The sequence below is a fragment of the Ursus maritimus genome, unplaced genomic scaffold (genome assembly GCF_017311325.1).
Source record: "Ursus maritimus isolate PB19 unplaced genomic scaffold, ASM1731132v1 scaffold_21, whole genome shotgun sequence".
NCBI classification, from domain to species: Eukaryota; Metazoa; Chordata; class Mammalia; order Carnivora; family Ursidae; genus Ursus; species Ursus maritimus.
The window spans coordinates 7,246,209-7,262,946 of NW_024424564.1; the positions used below are offsets into that span (position 1 = coordinate 7,246,209).

A 16,738-nucleotide genomic window follows, 5' to 3' on the forward strand; every position below is an offset into this window, starting at 1 on the left:
CACCCTGTACTTTTAAGGTCAAGAACAGCAGCATGAAGCACCCCAGAAGCAAGTGTTCCTATTCTTTCCCTCAGGAATAGCATATTGTTGGCTCCAGAACCCAGTTGTCTCTGACTCGAGCATAGCGTTTTACCCTGCTCTCTTGCAGCTTCCCCCCACCTCGTTCCTCGCTTACACCTGTGCACGCTACGGTCTAGACTCACGTTGTCCGGTTGAGCCTGCGAGCCACACGTAACTGTTTACGTTTAAATTATTTACAGTTAAAGACAAGTGACAATGCAGTTTCTCGTTGCAAGTGCTCACATGCCACACGTGGCTGGTGACTTTTCTTTTGGGCAGCATGGCTCTGGCTCCTCTCCCTCCCTGCAGAAGACGCTGTGGGACGGCGCTGGTGTATCAGCAATGCTGATCCTAACTGGAGAACTTTCTGGGCTCCCTCAGCATCTCTGCCTACTTTTAAGTCTTTGAGGTTGTGGAACCAAAAGTGAAGAACGTCTGGCAGGCATCGAATGCAAGTGCAAAGCTGTCCCCTGTGGCCCTTGTCACGCCCAGAATATGCTCCCAGCCGAAAAGCCCCTCTCTGGGGGTTTAGCTCCGTGTGAGATTCTGTCCTGTCGCCATCACAGGGGTTCCACTGTGCACACTGGAAAGACCCTTCAGGACAGTTTTTCCTGCTAACACGTAGTTCAGCAGCATCTAACTTGACCTGTGGAGGGTTTCTTTTGAGCCCCCAAGCTGCTTGCTCACTAGCTGCTGGAGAGGACTTGCTTACTGCTGGGCTTAAATGCAGACCTGCGTTGGTTTCTGCTGGGTCTCCCCGTGACGGCGGGGGAAAGCTGTCTCCCAGAGAAGATTCTTCGTTTTTGGTGAGGTCCACAGCACTTCATTTGCTATCTTTGTTGGAACAGAGTCTGGAAGGAGGACTTGTAAAGAAGTCGTGATCAAGGCTCCCTTCCACCTGAGCTGGCCCTGCCTCCATTCCATTTGCAGCAAGGGCCCCGTGTCCCGAGACAGGGCAGTACCTGGTGTTTCATTCTGGACCAGGACGGGCGCTTGTCCTCCGGGTAGCGCCCTGGGTCTCTCGGTCTGTTGGGGACATCATCAGGTGAACAGCTGGAAGATGCGATTGAAAGTAGGAACTCATGAGTTTGGAATCTCACCTCAGTTCGAGGACACACCTGTTGGTCTGGTCCATTACCCTTGAACGCCGACACAGGCTCGCCCCTGCACCTGGCCAGGAGTCTGGGGGCGCTGGGCCCAGCCACGGAGACGTATGGACGCTGTTCCCTGAGCCATCGGCATCAGGAGCTGTGCACCCATTGTCCTCCACTCAGAATCTGGGCTAGTTGCATTTTTCAAAGGGACTGTCGTTTTATTTTTTTAAAGAAAACACGCCGGGGAGTGGGGCGGGAGTAGGACAGAGTCCACGAGGCTGCCGGCCACGAAGATGCAGAGAGGCAGCTGCCACAGCTGTGTCGTTGCTTTAAGCGCTTGGCACCGGGCCGGGCGCCAGCGGGCACTCAGAATTGTTGAATAATGAGTTGTGTTGTATTTTCGTAGCCGCTCCATAAAGTACATATTGGTTTGCACATGTTTCAGAGATGAGAAAACAGACTCCGACGGGTTAAATAGCTTGCCTTTGGTCCCCAAGCTAGCACCAGTGATTCAGAGGTGGGCCACAGTGGGGCAGGAGCCGGAGGCCACCTCTCACTCGCACCCGGGAACCGGTCCTTTGGTCGCTTTATCTTGTTATTATTGTTAGATTTTTAACTTAAAATATTGAGATAAAATTTCGAGTTCCAGAGAACTTACAGCCAGAAGGGCATAAACAACTCTCAGACCCTTGGCCCAGTTGTAAAGGGCGTTGGAAGGGCAGTCTGGAGGTCTGGATTGAACCTGGGACGGCCTGTTGCGCTGAGGACACCGGCTGTGAGCAGGGTGGGGCCCTGTGGGGGGAGGTTGACGGGGAAGCAGCAGCCCTGTGACACCCCACCCAGGAACCAGGCAAACCCCAGAGCAGCCCCCGGGCTTGCTGGATGAAAACACTAGAGGAGAGGGCAAGGTTTATCATTTTCTGGAAGAACGGGGATTCTGGAGGTTTGGAAGCCTATAAAAGATAAGTGGCCTGTAAAAGAGAGGATCTGGGACTGCCGGAGCAGGCACACCTGGGTGTGGCGCCGGGAGCAGTAAGGACACATTCAGACGGCTGCGCCCCATGTGTTTCCTGTCCTTGCCAGCGCAGGTCGAGGTTACGTCTGTACTGTTTTCAAGATCTCTCCTGTGCTTGCCACACAGGTTTTGAAAAACCCCTCCTTCTTTTTCACCTTTTGGCCCTTGTACCTGCTCTCTTCCTTCTGGGTTGCATGTTTTTTCTCCTTCTCACCCATAAGGCCGTCTTCCCAAAGGCATTGCATTCAGAGGATGGGCAGGAGGGTTCTTCCCTATGGGAGAGGAAAGGGGGGGGGTCTCTTAATTTTAAAGGGGTAAAACTTGGGAGGTTTTCCAGCTCTAGAGCCTTCCTCCAGTTCTGACACTAAAAGAAACCAGTGTTCTCCACTCCAGGGCCCGAGCTCATTACCTCTGTGCCTTTCCCCCTGCTTTCAAACTCCTTCACCCAGAAGCTGCTAAGTTACCGTTTCAGAAGCCTTTTCCCCTCGACCTTCCTCACTCCTACTCAGCCTGTGCCCGACAGGGAGCGCCGAGATGGTGGAGGTGTGGCGCCTGCCGTCCCCGCGCTCGGGCGAGGGCCTGGCACACAGCAGACACTCAGTAAATATTTACTCAGGGCGCAGGCCTTGGTGTGTGGCCGAGGTGTGCAAGTGCTGTGTCAGTCGACTTCACAGTACGGGGTCGAGTAAGAGAGGAGATCTTGAAAGTTCTCATCACAGGAAAAAGAAATTGTAATATGTGAGTTGATAAGGCCTGCTAACTTGTGGTCATCGTTTCACAGTATGTCCAATCCTTCTGCAGTACCCCTAAAACAGATACAGTGTTGTGTGTCAGTTACAGCTCCAAAAAAAAAAAAAAAAAAAAAAAAAATCAGGGTCCCAGCCTTTTAAGGTGTTAGCTGCTTCTCGGGGATCTACTTTCCAGTTGATCCTTTAATAACAGGGTGTTCTTCCTTGAAAAGATCTTGAAGGTCCTTGGGGCCACTTCTTTTCTGTTACTGCTCCTTATGGTTTCCTTGGTTTTTAATCTCTGAGAGGGAAGGATAGTTGTTACACAGGCATGTCTCAGTTACGCCTATGTGGGTGATCCAGGGTAAGGTTCTCTTTCCAGACCTGCCAGCTCCTTCCATTTCCCTCAGGCTTCTGGGAAGGCTGACGTGAGGAGGAGCTCCACGCTGGGTGTAGAAATTGCTTAAAAATAAATTCTTAAAAAAAAAAAAAGGAATTCACTAAATTGACTTGACCCTGCCTCTTTGTTCGTAATCACTCTATCCCTTCTTCTTTTCATTCTCAGGCTTCTCATCTTATTTCGGTAGTAAGCCCTAGGGTGGACATACGCTACCGTATTTGTGCATTAGCTGTTTTGTTCATTTTAAAATTTTTATTTATTTTAGAGAGAGGGGTGCGGGGGAGGAACAGAAGGAGGGAGTGGAAGTATCTCAGGCAGGCTGCACGTGGGGAGCAATGTGGGGCTGGATCTCCCGACCCCGAGATCATGACCTAAGCCATAATCAAGAGGACATTTAACTGACTGAGCCACCCAGGTGCCCCATTTTGTACTTTTTTTTTGGGGGGAGGGTACATTTTTCATGGGGGGCTTTGGTTGCCTTGATTCCTTAAAGGGAACCATCTTGCTCCATAGGTCACATGTTAGGCCAGGAAGCACCTTCAAGATGATTCACTCTGGTCCTTTTTATTTGATACGAAGTGAGGGGAGTGCCCTTGGGTCAGTGAGCCGAGGGCACGGGATTAGTGGGCTACAGATGCTGGGTCAGAGCCCTGGCCTGGCTGGAATTGGGCTTCCTTGTCCCAGCGCCCTCGTGCCCTGTCGGGGCCACATCTCACACTTGTGAAGTGGAGACCTCTTACTGTCCACTTCTTAGTTTTTGCTTTGGAGAGCCTTTGGACAGTCTGTACTGAAAAATGAACATCGGAACAAAGCCTCATTATCTCTTTTAGCTGTGGCTGGTGGCCAGTGAATTTGGATCGAAAGAGCCGGGCAAGCAGAGAGGTACAATGTATGTTTTTAATTTCCTTAGAAATAGCCATCGAAGCTTCTGAAAGGTTATTTTAATCTACAGCTTTTTTTTTTTTTTCTCCTTTCCTAACCAGTGACACCAAAAATAGGATTGCTTTGGGGTTTTATGTTGGCAGACAGAATGCTCCCCAAGGGACTCTGAGGCTCCCTCCTCCTGCCGGGGAACGGGCATGCTCTCTGTATTTCTCTGGCGTCTCTGAGCCGGGCGACTTCACTAGGACGCTGCTGAACTTGGGAAGTTACTGACCTGTATAGTCAGCTTCCCGCTATGTGCAGGCTTTGAATTCAAAATACCTGACACCTGAATGAATCAAGACCCATTTTATGTTTTGGGTTTTTTTTTTCTTTCTTTCTTTTTTTTTGGATTTTATTTATTTGATCGAGAGAGAGCAAGTGTACTAGCTCCCCATGGGAAGATGGGAACAGAGACTGGCTTGGGTAGCCTGTGGCCGCGAGGATCGTCCGAAAAGAGACACTTCAGAAGTTTTATTGGGGGGATAAATCAGTCCATATTAGCTGCTCTTCCTCTTTTTCTCTTGAAGATTGTTAGGACCCTTCACCCTTTAAGTTGCTACTCTCAGGGTTGAATGTGACCATGCAGCCTTTCTTTAAGTTTTCAAACATCCAGTGCGGGAACAGTGGGGACCTGTTTGTGTTAGTGGAAACAACATGGAGGACCTGATTAAAATTGAGTTTGATTTTTTTTTTTTTTTTTTTAGGATTTTATTTATTTATTCGACAGAGATAGAGACAGCCAGCGAGAGAGGGAACACAAGCAGGGGGAGTGGAAGAAGAAGAAGCAGGCTCATAGCGGAAGAGCCTGATGTGGGGCTCGATCCCATAACGCCGGGATCACGCCCCGAGCCGAAGGCAGACGCCCAACTGCCGTGCCACCCAGGCGCTCCTGAGTTTGATTTTTTTTTTTAAATTTAAATATTTTATTTATTTATTCGACAGAGAGATCACAAGCATAGGGAGCCGGAGCAGGAGGGAGAGGGGGGAGGGAGATGCAGACTCCCTGCAGAGCAGGGAGCTCAACATGGGGCTCTATCCCAAGACCCTGGGATCATGACCTGAGCTGAAGGTAGACGCTTAACCGACTGAGCCAATCAGGCAGTCCCGAGTTTGGTTTGTTAACTATTTGGGTTGTTCCCAGACAAGGCCCCCCCCCCCCCCAGGTCTCAGGAACTGGAGTTACTGAAGGTTGGTAGGCTTTGGGACCAAGCTTCAGGTAAGTTGCTGCCATGGAACAGCTAAGTTTCTACTAGGAGGTGAATCTACTTGGAACTTGATCTATTTTGGAAACTGGAATGTGACAGCCTAACCAAGTAGACATATCCCAGTCTACTGGAATTAAATGCAACACAAGGCAGGTGTCTTGGGTAGTTGGCTTCCTGGGTCCCAGCACACTGAGGTTTGGTCATCTGTGATTGCATATTAGCCATTGCATAATGTCATGGGTTGGTTGAGCTCTTCAGACGGTAAACCATTGACGAATCCTTCAGTGGTAAGAGGGTTCAACTATATCGTCCTCTCCACGGTGTGGAGAGTCAGAGCGGGGGTGAGCCTGGAGAGGTTGGGGGGTGGTGAGAGTGGTTGGGCAGGGGGAATTTGGCTACTTGTATCTTGACATGATTTGTTCAGAAGGTAAATGACCTTCTGGTAGTTGTGTATAATTAGGTCATTGAGTGCCGGTTAACATTATTAACTACCATGCTTTTTGCTTATGAATATGGTAAAGCTGTAAAGACCATAAAGATCATAAAACGTGCTAAAGAGAAGCTGTTGGTATGTGTCCATAGATATTGTTTAAAATGGAAATGTCCAGTCTTGCAGGTACTCAGAGAATGGTGTTTGTACAGAAGGGAAACTTAGCAAAGACAGTTTTACAAAATAATAAGCGAAGTGTTGCTTTTAGCTGCTGACGGATTAGTTTTATTCGATAGAGCCCTCAGGAAGACGTAGTCTGAAGGAATGAAAGCCATATTTGGTGGGTGACCCTGAGATTTGAAAGTAAGAGGGCGTGTGTGTTCGGGCCTGTGTGCGTATTTCAAGGTGAAGTGCTCCGGAGTTCTTGTGTGGAATGTGAAAAGAATCCTGGCTTATCTGCTTTTTTTTCTGTGCTCGTTCATGTGTCGCATGGCTTGTTTTTCTTCTAGGATGTGGAGAAAGAGAAGGAAACCCACAATTACCTCAGCAAAGAGGAAATCAAAGAGAAAGTTCATAAATACAACCTAGCAGTCACGGACAAGTTGAAGATGACCTTGGTAAGCACCCGTAGTACTGTTCGCGCTGACAGATGTCAAGACAAATACAAACTGTTGGTATTACCATCTGCAGAAGTGTGATGGCCAGGGTATGCGGGACAATAAAGCGGAGTATTTCTGCAGCTTTCGAATTAAAGCTATATTTCGAAGTAGCCTTATCGCCCCATCGGTTACTCCTTTAAAGTTTTATTGTGAAAGTGTCTGTGATCCCTCTGAAGGATTTGTAGCACTGAGTATTGCCGATGCCTGTTGAACGCAAAGGTGGTAACTCAGATTCTAATAAGGCTTAGGTCAGTTTTATCTTGTGCAATTAAATCTGGAAGTGTCGGGAAAAGGATTTCATGCCCATGAAATAGAACATAATTGAGCTAAGATTTCTCTCGGCTGGTTGTCGTGGAAGATGGCGACTGTAGTACTCACCCCCTCCCCGTTGTCGTTTCGGGCTTCTGCAGTGTGGTACCGAACGCTGAAGCTCAGTGGGGAGCGAGGGTGTAGGAGGGCGAGGGCACAGGGCTTAGTGGCAGGAGGAGGAGAGCCAGCAACAACAGCGCAGTATGTATGTGCCTCACCCTGGACTGGCGTCTCTGCTCGTCCTCGCGTTCGGTGACTTTCCTCGAGGCACCTGCCGTCCCCTGATGCCCCTTTCCGGGGCCCTTGCACTTCTGCCTCTCAGGCTGTTGACTGTGAACGGACAGTCCAGCAAAGGACACGGTGACTCGTTTAGAACAGGCCCTGCTGAATTCTGTGACCTTTGGGGAGGAGCGTTACATACAAACCCTTGTGATGGAGGATCCCTCGCCAGTGGGACTCTCCCGAAAGGGGGAAGCGGGACGCGTGATCCCGGGATTGTTCATTACTCCAACAGTGATTCTGTTTCAGATGCACGTTTCATCAAAGGAGAAATACCCACTTGCCATGGGTTCTTCTTTCCTCCCTCATGGAGATGAAAACATGCAAGCTTCCATCTCATTTTAAAAATAGAAATTTGAAGTGTTGTGTAATACTTTCCACAAGAATGAACGAGTGAATTAGTATTGTAAATTGATCTTGTGGAAAGGAAGAAAGATAATGGACCAAAAAGGAGGTTTTTTTATGTTTTAATTTAACTGATTTCTGTATAACACCTGAGGCTTTGTTTTAATAAAACATTCGAATGCATTTTTTTTTTCTAAATATCCTGGATGTAAAAAGGAAAAGTGAAGATTAGACCATGATTCCTAATTTTGGTAATTAAGAAATAGTCTCTACCATCAGTTGAGACAAGTGCTAAACTCAGCAAGTTGTGTGTATTAAATATGTGCAGTTTATTTGTATAAGAAGCATACCTCGGGGAAACGGGTAAAAATAGTATATAGAAGGAGGTGTAAATACCATGTTAAGACAAAAAAGACAAGTGCTTACAGTATCTGTAGTTGCATTGCAGCCTCAGCTGGTTTTGCACTGTTGCTGCTTGAGGCACCCGGGATGCATCGTCACGCACCCCGCGCTGTGGGATGTGTGAAGTGGATCCTCTAGAACATACCATGATAGCCACTAGGAATGGGATAGCTTGTTCCCGTACTGTCCCCTGCAGGCTTGTTTGGGTGTTTCCAAGTCCCCCAGAGACCTTCCTTTTCTTTCTTTCTTTTCTGAAGATTGTTTTTATTTGAGAGAGCACACAGCAGGGGCGTGTGCGCATGAGGGGGAGGGGCAGAGGGAGAGGGAGAAGCAGGTTCTCCCATGTGCAGGGAGCCCGATGCAGGGAGTCCCTCCCAGGTCCCCGAGATCATGATCTGAGCTGAAGGCAGACGCTTAGCTGACCGAGCCAGCCCGGCGCCCCACGACCCTCCTTTTCTGTGTCCTAGCTGGTCCCCAGCTGCCCGTGTTTCCTCTGAGCAGTTGGCCCCGACGTGTCCCCCACACATGAGTGAGTCTTGGGATCTGGCTGGCCTCTGCTCCGGTGGACTGTAACCTCTCCAGCGGGCCCTGACCTTTCACATGTGGCTTCAGAGGCGTCTGTCTCGGCCTGCAGTCCCCACAGCCCGAGGAGGCTTCTGTCGCCACATCTGCCCTCCAGACCCTGTCTCTGGAAGCACTTTGCCGGGGTGATCTTAGCCTCCCTCAGATCCTTCCCTCAGGGCCGATCTTGAGTGAAGTTCTGTCACGGAGCAGTCAAAGCAAAGAACAAGAGAAAGAGTGTCTCGCCTTCCATCTAACTGTGCTGTGCTTCCTGCCTCAGAATTCAAATGGGATTTACACTGGCTTCATTCAAGTCCAGATGGAGCTTTGCAGACCCGCACAGACTTCTGGGAAACTGGCTCCCAGTAGCAACGGCTGTATGAACACGCTTCACATCAGCAGCACCAACACCGTCGGGGAAGTGATCGAGGCCCTGCTCAAGAAGTTTCTCGTGACCGAGAGCCCTGCCAAGTTTGCACTTTATAAGCGTTGTCACAGGGAAGACCAAGGTACGCCGCCAGGGCTGAGATGAAAGTGGTCTCTGCTTTTTCATCTTCGTCCTCCTGAGCAGCAGGAACGCTGCTGGGTGTGTGTATCTCAGAGCCCAGGGCCAGGTTCTGGAAGCCATGGCGTTCGTGACTTGACTTCGTGTTTCCTGGCATCCCGTGTTCTTGAGCCGGGCAGCTGTGGGTCTGAGGCGCTGTGAGGCATGCACACGCGATGGGTGCACGGGGTGGGGGGGGATCGCTTTGAATTTTTTTTTTTTTTCTTAAAGCCTTAATTTTGATGCTCTTCCGGACAGAAGAGAATGCCTCTGTGCTTGAGGGTTTCACTCTCACATTCCACATTTGATGTGCGTCTGAACGTGGGGTGGTCTGGGGGACTTGCTTCCTCTGAGATTCGGTGGATGGGGAGGCGTGTGTGTGTTACTGCACGTTTCAGACTTACTGATGTCACTGGCACAGCCCTGGGCCCTAGTGTTTCCTGAGCTCGCCTCCCCTGCCATGGCACTGGGGCAGTGTGGCACCCGGCCCCCCGGGGCACGTAGTGGGTGAACAGCATTCTCCTCTGGGGTCTGCCTGTCTGAACTTCACACCCACAGTCAGCGGGTGGAAAGAGAATGTTCGGTAACGGCGTGAAACTGAGTGGCAGTCCAGGTCAGGTAGTTGAGCAGAAATCGATAACCAGTGGTGGACGACCGTGACTCAGGGAGCCACCAGGTGCTCCTTTGAAAATGGTACAGATGTGTGGGCAGTCGGCTACTTAAACTGTTTCTTGGGGGTAAGGCCTACAGCAGCAATGGAGGAAATAATGTCGACATGCTAGAAATCTCCTTTCTTCAGTTTGGGGATGTAACACAGCCAGTTGCTGAGCGAGCAAACTTTTTTTTTTTTGAACCCAGACTGTGGGCTGGGCCCTGCCCAATACAAAGAGGAATGGGCCAAGGTTCCTACCCTTAGGAGTCCCCAGGCTCAGAAGTGTGGGGTTTACATCTCCAGGGAAATCAGTAGCTAGGGTGCGGTTGTATCCAGAAGCACCACAGCACTGTACAGGAGCTCAGATGGTATCGTATCTTGCCGGCCTCGTCGGCTGCCCGCTGCACTCGAGCTGCCCAGACGGACAGTGATGGCACCCTGTTGAAATATTACCCTCGTGGCTGGCAGAATCTTTGAACGTGGCAGGCAATGCTAGTACCCTGTGTGTGTGTGTGTGTGTGTGTGTGTGGCAAGAGACCCATACAGCTGTGCCTGCAGCCAGCAGAGCCTGCGTTCTGACTCCTTGGTTTCTTTGCAGCTGCTCCTAATTCTAAATTAATCTATAGAGAGATTCGCTCTGATTTGTGTTCTTTGGATGGTATATTTTTACTGTTTTTTCGAGGGGTTGCAGATGCTTTCGTGAGTGTATTTATATTGCTTTCTAAAAGGAGTAGCAGAATGAATTACAAGCCCATCTTGGGACTAACTAATACCATTTAAATTCATTCTTGAGAATTATTTCCATTTCAATCAGGGCACAGTGCTCTTCAGCTAGAATGGAAATAGCATAGATTTCATTCCCCTGCAGGCTGTTCACGGTGAGAGGAGGAGGAGAAGGAGGAGGACGACGGTGACTCGGTGGCTGGGTGATGGGGCTGTTGCCTTGAGCTGGAGAAGGGGATGGAAGGCGAGGCGTATGGTCTAGGGAACGAGGAAATACCCTGTAACGGGCTGTTTGCTTCCGCAGTCTATGCCTGTAAGCTCTCGGACCGGGAACATCCGCTCTACCTGCGTTTGGTAGCTGGGCCCAGAACAGACACACTGAGTTTTGTTCTTCGTGAACATGAAATCGGAGAGGTGAGTTGAGTTCATTCTTGCTTTCACTGTGTAGAGCAGCTGGCCCTGTTCTACTGCTCTAGTCTAGTGATTTTATTCCCGCCGGGGCGGGGGTTGGGGGTTGGGGGTGGGAGAAGCAGGAGGTAAGAGAGCGTGCCTGCGCATGCGCATCTGTCTGTCTGTCTGTCTGTCTGTCTGTATCTCTTGGGATGGGGAGAGCTGGTCTGTGGAGGGCAGCTTTCTGTGTGTTTTCGAATTTCAGAAACGAACCCAAAGTTAGCCTACTATATATATACACACACATAACTTTTTTTTTTTTTTAAACAATATCTGTTCTCTTGGTTTATAATTCTCAGAGGTGGGGAGAGAGCAAGTAAGAAACCTTCCTCCCACCCGAAGGGCCCTTTTCACTCCTCCTACCTCCAAATTACCCTCATCCAGTTAAATATGAAAGTCGATACTCTCCATATGTTTGCTACTAACATCTCCAGGCTCATTCGTTTAAGGAGATATAAAAGGAAATGCAATCAAAAAATGAAATTAAAAAAAAAAAATGCAGTTTCTTTACCATGGAAGACGTGTAACTTTCTAGAATCTTTTCTTCTTGCCAGAGTGGTTTAGAAATTATGTTTGTATATGCATCATTTGCCATTTTCTCTCCAGGGAGGATTGAATTTAGGCCAGTTCAGTTGGAGGAAAAAAGCACTTTATAGCATCCTTCTAGATCAGATGCCAGCTTTAAAACAGCACTTGACTAAATCTTGCAAGCCCTGGTCTCCGTCTTCTGCCTGAACGGAAAGTGGCACGAATTGTCCTTGTAGAACATTGTGTGATGCAGTGAGAATAGTTTCCACGTTGAAAGTTAGTAAACCAGGACTCCGCTTCCTACTGTTCCTCTTGTTCGTTTAGGAGCACGACCTTGCGTAAATCGTCTTTTTAGCCCTCAGTTTTGAAATCTGTAAAGTGGGACTAAAGATGTTAAAAGGTGGTTTTGAGTCACAAATTAAAAATATATATAAACATGCCTTGTAAATTGTTTATAGATCTGTAAGTTGGAGCTTGATTTGGGGAGTTCTAGGAAGACAGTGCTGTTTTAATTAACAGAATATTCTGATGTAGAAAGTTTTGTTCTCCTATTCCATGTTTCTTTTTTTTTTTTTTTTTTTAAGATTTTATTTATTTGACAGAGAGACAGCCAGCGAGAGAGGGAACACAAGCAGGGGGAGTGGGAGAGGAAGAAGCAGGCCTCCAGTGGAGGAGCCCGATGCGGGGCTCGATCTCATAACGCCGGGATCACGCCCTGAGCTGAAGGCAGACCCTTAATGACTGAGCCACCCAGGTGCCCCTCCTACTCCATGTTTATTTTCTTTAATAACCAGGTCAGAATTCTCCAGAAAGCCGCCTACCATGGTGCCTACTTGGTGGTTATTCCATATGTTCCATCTCTTCTGCTTGTGTTAGGTTATCTTGATTCCTTTCCTCCCCACACCCCTGGGAGTTCCCTGTCAGGATTGTTCCTGGGGCACGTAGGTGGCTCAGTCCATTGGGCATCCCACTCTTGATTTCGGCTCGGGTCATGGTTTCTGGGTTGTGAGCCTGAGCCTGGGGCGTTGGGCTCAATGCTCTGCACCCAGCAGGAGTCTGCTTGGGATTCTTTCCCTCTGCCCTGCCCCCGCTTGTGTGCATGCACTCATGCTCTCTCTCTCTCTCTGATAAATACATCTTTGGGGGAGGAAAAAGAAGAAATTGTACCTGGCCAAGGCAGTGATTCTCAGCCCAGGACCCCCTTTTGGAAGAGGAGGATGTGTCTTAGAAGGGGAGGATGTGTCGTTTGAAAAAAATAAACAAAACCCTCCCTGGTGATGCCAGGTACCTTTCTTGACCTTTACTGATCAATTAAAAATGTTTTCTTAAACCCCACAAATGTTTGTTCTGTGCCTGCGAGGTACCAGGTGCTGTTGGGGAAACCAGTTAGAGACTCGGGCAAGTGGCAAAGCCCAGAGAGTGAGAAGCACTGTAGCTGGAGTGTAGGTAGAGTGTAGGTGAGGGAAATGCTAAGCAAATCATTGTCATAATTTTTAAATCCTTTGTGATTCGGGCTACCATTGCTCAGTGAGAGCTTCTAATAGACCTCATCCTGGGTGGAAAGGAAGGAAGGGAGGAAGGAAATCATGGAGGACTTCTTTGAGGAAGTGGCATTTAAACTGAGACTTGAAGGTTGAGTAGGCGTTTGCCATGCAGAGTGGAGAACATGGGTAAAGCTACTGAGGGTAATGTAATGAGTGGGACAGAGAGAGGGGAGCTAGAGGGGTCAGGGTCTTTCAGACTTAGCAGGAACAACCAGGGGATGCCGTGGAAGGATTCTAGCAGGGGAGGGGCATGCCTAGGTTTGCATTGTACAAAGAGTATTGATATTCAGCCTGGTTGCTGGGGAATAGATGGGGGAAGGGAAGACTGGAGTAAGGAGGTCATGGGCGGGGTTCTCCCGGGCTGGAGAAGAGGGTGGTGAATAAGTGGGGTGCAGCAGAGGCAGTAGAGAAGAGCAGGCCAGTTGGAGAGCTGCTTAGGAGCTGGTAAGATTGTGGGAGGTGAGAGAAGGTGGCAGTGATGGTGGTGAGTGCAGGGAGAGGGTGAGGGGAGAGGTTTCTGAGGCCTCTGTGGTCAGGTGGAGAGGGGGCCGGTCAGCCTTGAAAGCGTCTGTCTAGTACACTGAGGTCCCTGAGGTCTTTGGCACCAGGGAGGACTGTTGTGGAGAGCTGCGGGGGCGGTGGTGCAGAGGTGCGGGCCAGCCTGGGTGCCCTCGGGAGGGAGGGCTGGGGTGCTGGGGGAGGGCTGGAGTGGGAGGGAAGCCCTCCTCCCCCCATGTGCTCAAGGCCGGCATGCCTACGTTCTGACTTCAGCTGACTTCAGCGCCTGGCATCTCTCCTTGTGTCCTTGCACAGTGGGAAGCCTTCAGCCTTCCGGAACTGCAGAATTTCTTGCGGATCCTGGACAAGGAGGAAGACGAGCAGCTGCAGGGCCTGAAGCGGCGCTACGCGGCCTACCGGCACAAGCTGGAGGAGGCCCTCAGCGAGGTGTGGAAACCCGGCTAAGCGCGGCGTCCCTGCCGCTCGGACCGAGAGGCGCGGGCCCAGCGGACGGGCCGGCAGCCGGCGTCTCTCTTGTCGGAGGGCGCTCTTCTTGCCCCGCGATGCTGGGGTCTCCCCCCGCCTTGATGCCTAGATCTAGTTCCCTCCACCGGGCACGCAGCGTCCGCACCTTCGGCCACCTTCGGCCTCCTCTGTCCGGATTCTGCCGCTTGTTCCCGACGGCGCTGGGGCCGCCCCCGGGCAAGCTGTGAATCTGGGCTCCTCGGAGCGTCTGGCCGGCTTGGAAGCAGGACTCTGGGTTTTGTTTGTTTTCTTACTTTACTCCTTTGTTCTAGTTAATTATGCGATGATGAAGTTAAGCGTAAGGATGTGCAAATGATTCTTTTTTTTTTTTTTAAAGCTTAACAAGGAATCTCTCTGAATACTTGTCCTATGTTGAAACTACCTGTCCGGTTTTTTTTGTCTTTAAATGTCAGAGGAAGCGATCCACGTGAATTGAAAGGCACCGGAAGCTGGGAACTCCGAGGCCTTTGTGGAGGGTTTGGTGAGGAGTTTGACAGAGAACGCGAAGAGCAAGTTTGGAAGAAGGCGCCAGGGGCAGCGGGGAGCTCTGCGGGGCTGTGGTTTGGGTGAGGAGTGGATGGTCGTGGAGAAAGGGGTATTTGGTTATGACGTGAAAGCGAAAGCATTTGGTTTTGAGATGTTAAACCCATTGTGTAGTATTGCTTGATTTGCTGGTGAGTAAGATGTGGGAACAGAGCCAAAGAAAGTAGGAGCTAGACCAAAGGGAGGACCTGGGAAGTCTGCAGGTGCTCAGAGAGCAGAGCGTCCGGGCAGGTGGATTGAGACGGGGGTGAGGGTGGGGGTCCTGCAGCAGGGGGCTGCCCTCTCTGGGGACCAGCCCCTGCGCTCCCTTCTCGGAGTAGCTTCTCTGGGCGCTGGGGCAATGACCGAAGGCTAACTCCCGGTCTCCCCCACCCTGGCTGTTTCTGAGTTGAAAAGGAGTCTGGGTAGGGGCGGCTGTTTTCCTGTTAGCTGGGAGAGTTGTCAAGTAGAGAGCTCACAGCATCCTTTTGTGACAGTCACTCTCCTCCTTTCCGTTTTCCTTTTTTCTTCCCCTTCCCCTCTTCCTCCTCCACTCTCCCCTCTTTTCCCTCCCCTTTCTCTATTGCAGTCTGTTCTTACATAAAGTAGAATAGGGATGTGGATTATAGACCCAGTGCCATCAGGTCCTCCTTCCAAAAGGAGTACTTGACTGTAAGGAGGAGGGTGGCCAGAAAGGGAGGAGCCTCCCCCCCCCACCAGCCGCCCTTGAGCTGACCACGCAAGAGGGGTTCTGTTTGGAAATGCTTTAATAACAGTGCATGTTCCTACCAACCAAAGAAAGGCCTGTGCAATAGAAGCCTTCCTTAAAGCAGGTCAAATAACCTCATTTTTTGCCGCAGTCAATCTGAAAACAACAGGAAAGCTGTGCTGTGGTTCTAAAGGGGCCTTATAATCTATTTTAGTCTAGATATATTTTGTTTATAAATTCCCAAGGAATTGTCAACACTTTGGTGACACCTAATGGATTCTTTTTGAAATTCCAAGGTGCTTCATTTCTTTGCCTCTTAAGTGAACTGTGCCTTTACTGCAATTCCGTTTCCCTCTTGGTGGCACTTCTGCCTTTTCACAGAGCACCCGTCTTGTTGGAGGCAGGCGTCCCCGGTGGTTCTGCTGTGCACACATGTCACTGAGACAATCATACCTTCCTAAGCTTTGTAAGGAGAGTTGGGGGAGAAAAAAAAAGGTAGAACTAGCTATAAAATATGTATGGCACATCTTGTTTAATTTTGCATGTAACTTCTTTTTAGTGCATCGATGAGGTTTTAGTGACATTGTCACCCAACACTTTACCTTTATTGTTCAGGGAATGCCTTCATGATTTTTGTGCTGGTTTTACTGTTCAGACTGTGGCATGGGTTTGAGTATACTGTTATCAACCACCTGGTCTTTCAGTTGCCCACCCAGTAAGTTTATATTTCGTGAAGTATTTGTTTCTCAGATTAAGACACTGTTAGAACCTAAAGTAGTAGCTGATGGTTATCTGTGAATTTTTTTTTTTTTTTACTTGAAGTAGATTGTCTAAAAATAGGCATCCTCCTCTGTAGTATCCAGAACCTCGCTCGTTGTCGTGTGCACTACAAGTTGCAGTTTGGAAAACTTGCTGTATTGAAATTCTGTCAGTATATAATTCTTGGAATACTGACGGTCTCTCCCAAACACTGGTTCCTGCAGCAGCATTTTTCATGCATAAAAGAAGAAAGGCCACTATGGCCAAAGATTTTTAAAAATCATTGTACAAATTCTTATGTTAAATGAAGCTTTGCTGTAATACTGTTTTCTCTTCAATATGTGATGGTACCGGAATGTTGTTAAATGAAGGGGGTAGTATTGCAGGGGAGCATTTTAAATCACAGAAGTAAAAAAGTTATAATATTTATAATTTTGGTGAGTTTATTTTTATAGGGAAGATTTTTCTTCCCTGCAGTTGTTTCTGGAATGGCAAATTGTTTCCATTATTAAAAGTTGAAGTTGTTAGCTGATGTGTGTTCATGTGTTTTTATTTATGATAATAATATGCCAGGTAAAAGGAGGTCGCAGGAGTGGGACGAGCCGCTTTTGCAGATCCACGAGGACATGTGCTGGAGCGCAGTGATTTACTAGGCTTGAGTGGGGCACATTTGTTCTCCCAAATGTTGCTTTTCCTTTGTCTTATCCTCTGGGGAAGAAAACCCTAGCTGAGTGTCTGCCCCTACAGCACATTCCTAAAACAATTGTTTTAATTGTGAAATATACATACATCCAAAAGTGGCAGCATGTGAACAGAGAATTGATACAAAGTGGACGCCCTGTGGCCCCTACAAAACAAAGCAGGGAGGGTATC

At 49.0% G+C, this 16,738-nt stretch overlaps 1 protein-coding gene across 1 annotated transcript in view; it reads left to right on the top strand.

Moving 5' to 3' along the window:
* The window catches only part of RASSF3 (Ras association domain family member 3), a 68,509-nt gene extending 52,117 nt beyond the window's left edge, over positions 1-16,392 (top strand). Inside the window, exons 2-5 of the mRNA XM_040637225.1 lie at positions 6,366-6,473; positions 8,692-8,920; positions 10,635-10,744; positions 13,666-16,392. Coding sequence (XP_040493159.1) covers positions 6,366-6,473; positions 8,692-8,920; positions 10,635-10,744; positions 13,666-13,815 — 597 coding nt within the window. The 3' untranslated portion in view covers positions 13,816-16,392. The remainder of the gene's footprint in view (positions 1-6,365; positions 6,474-8,691; positions 8,921-10,634; positions 10,745-13,665) is intronic.
* Positions 16,393-16,738: the final 346 nt, after the last annotated feature.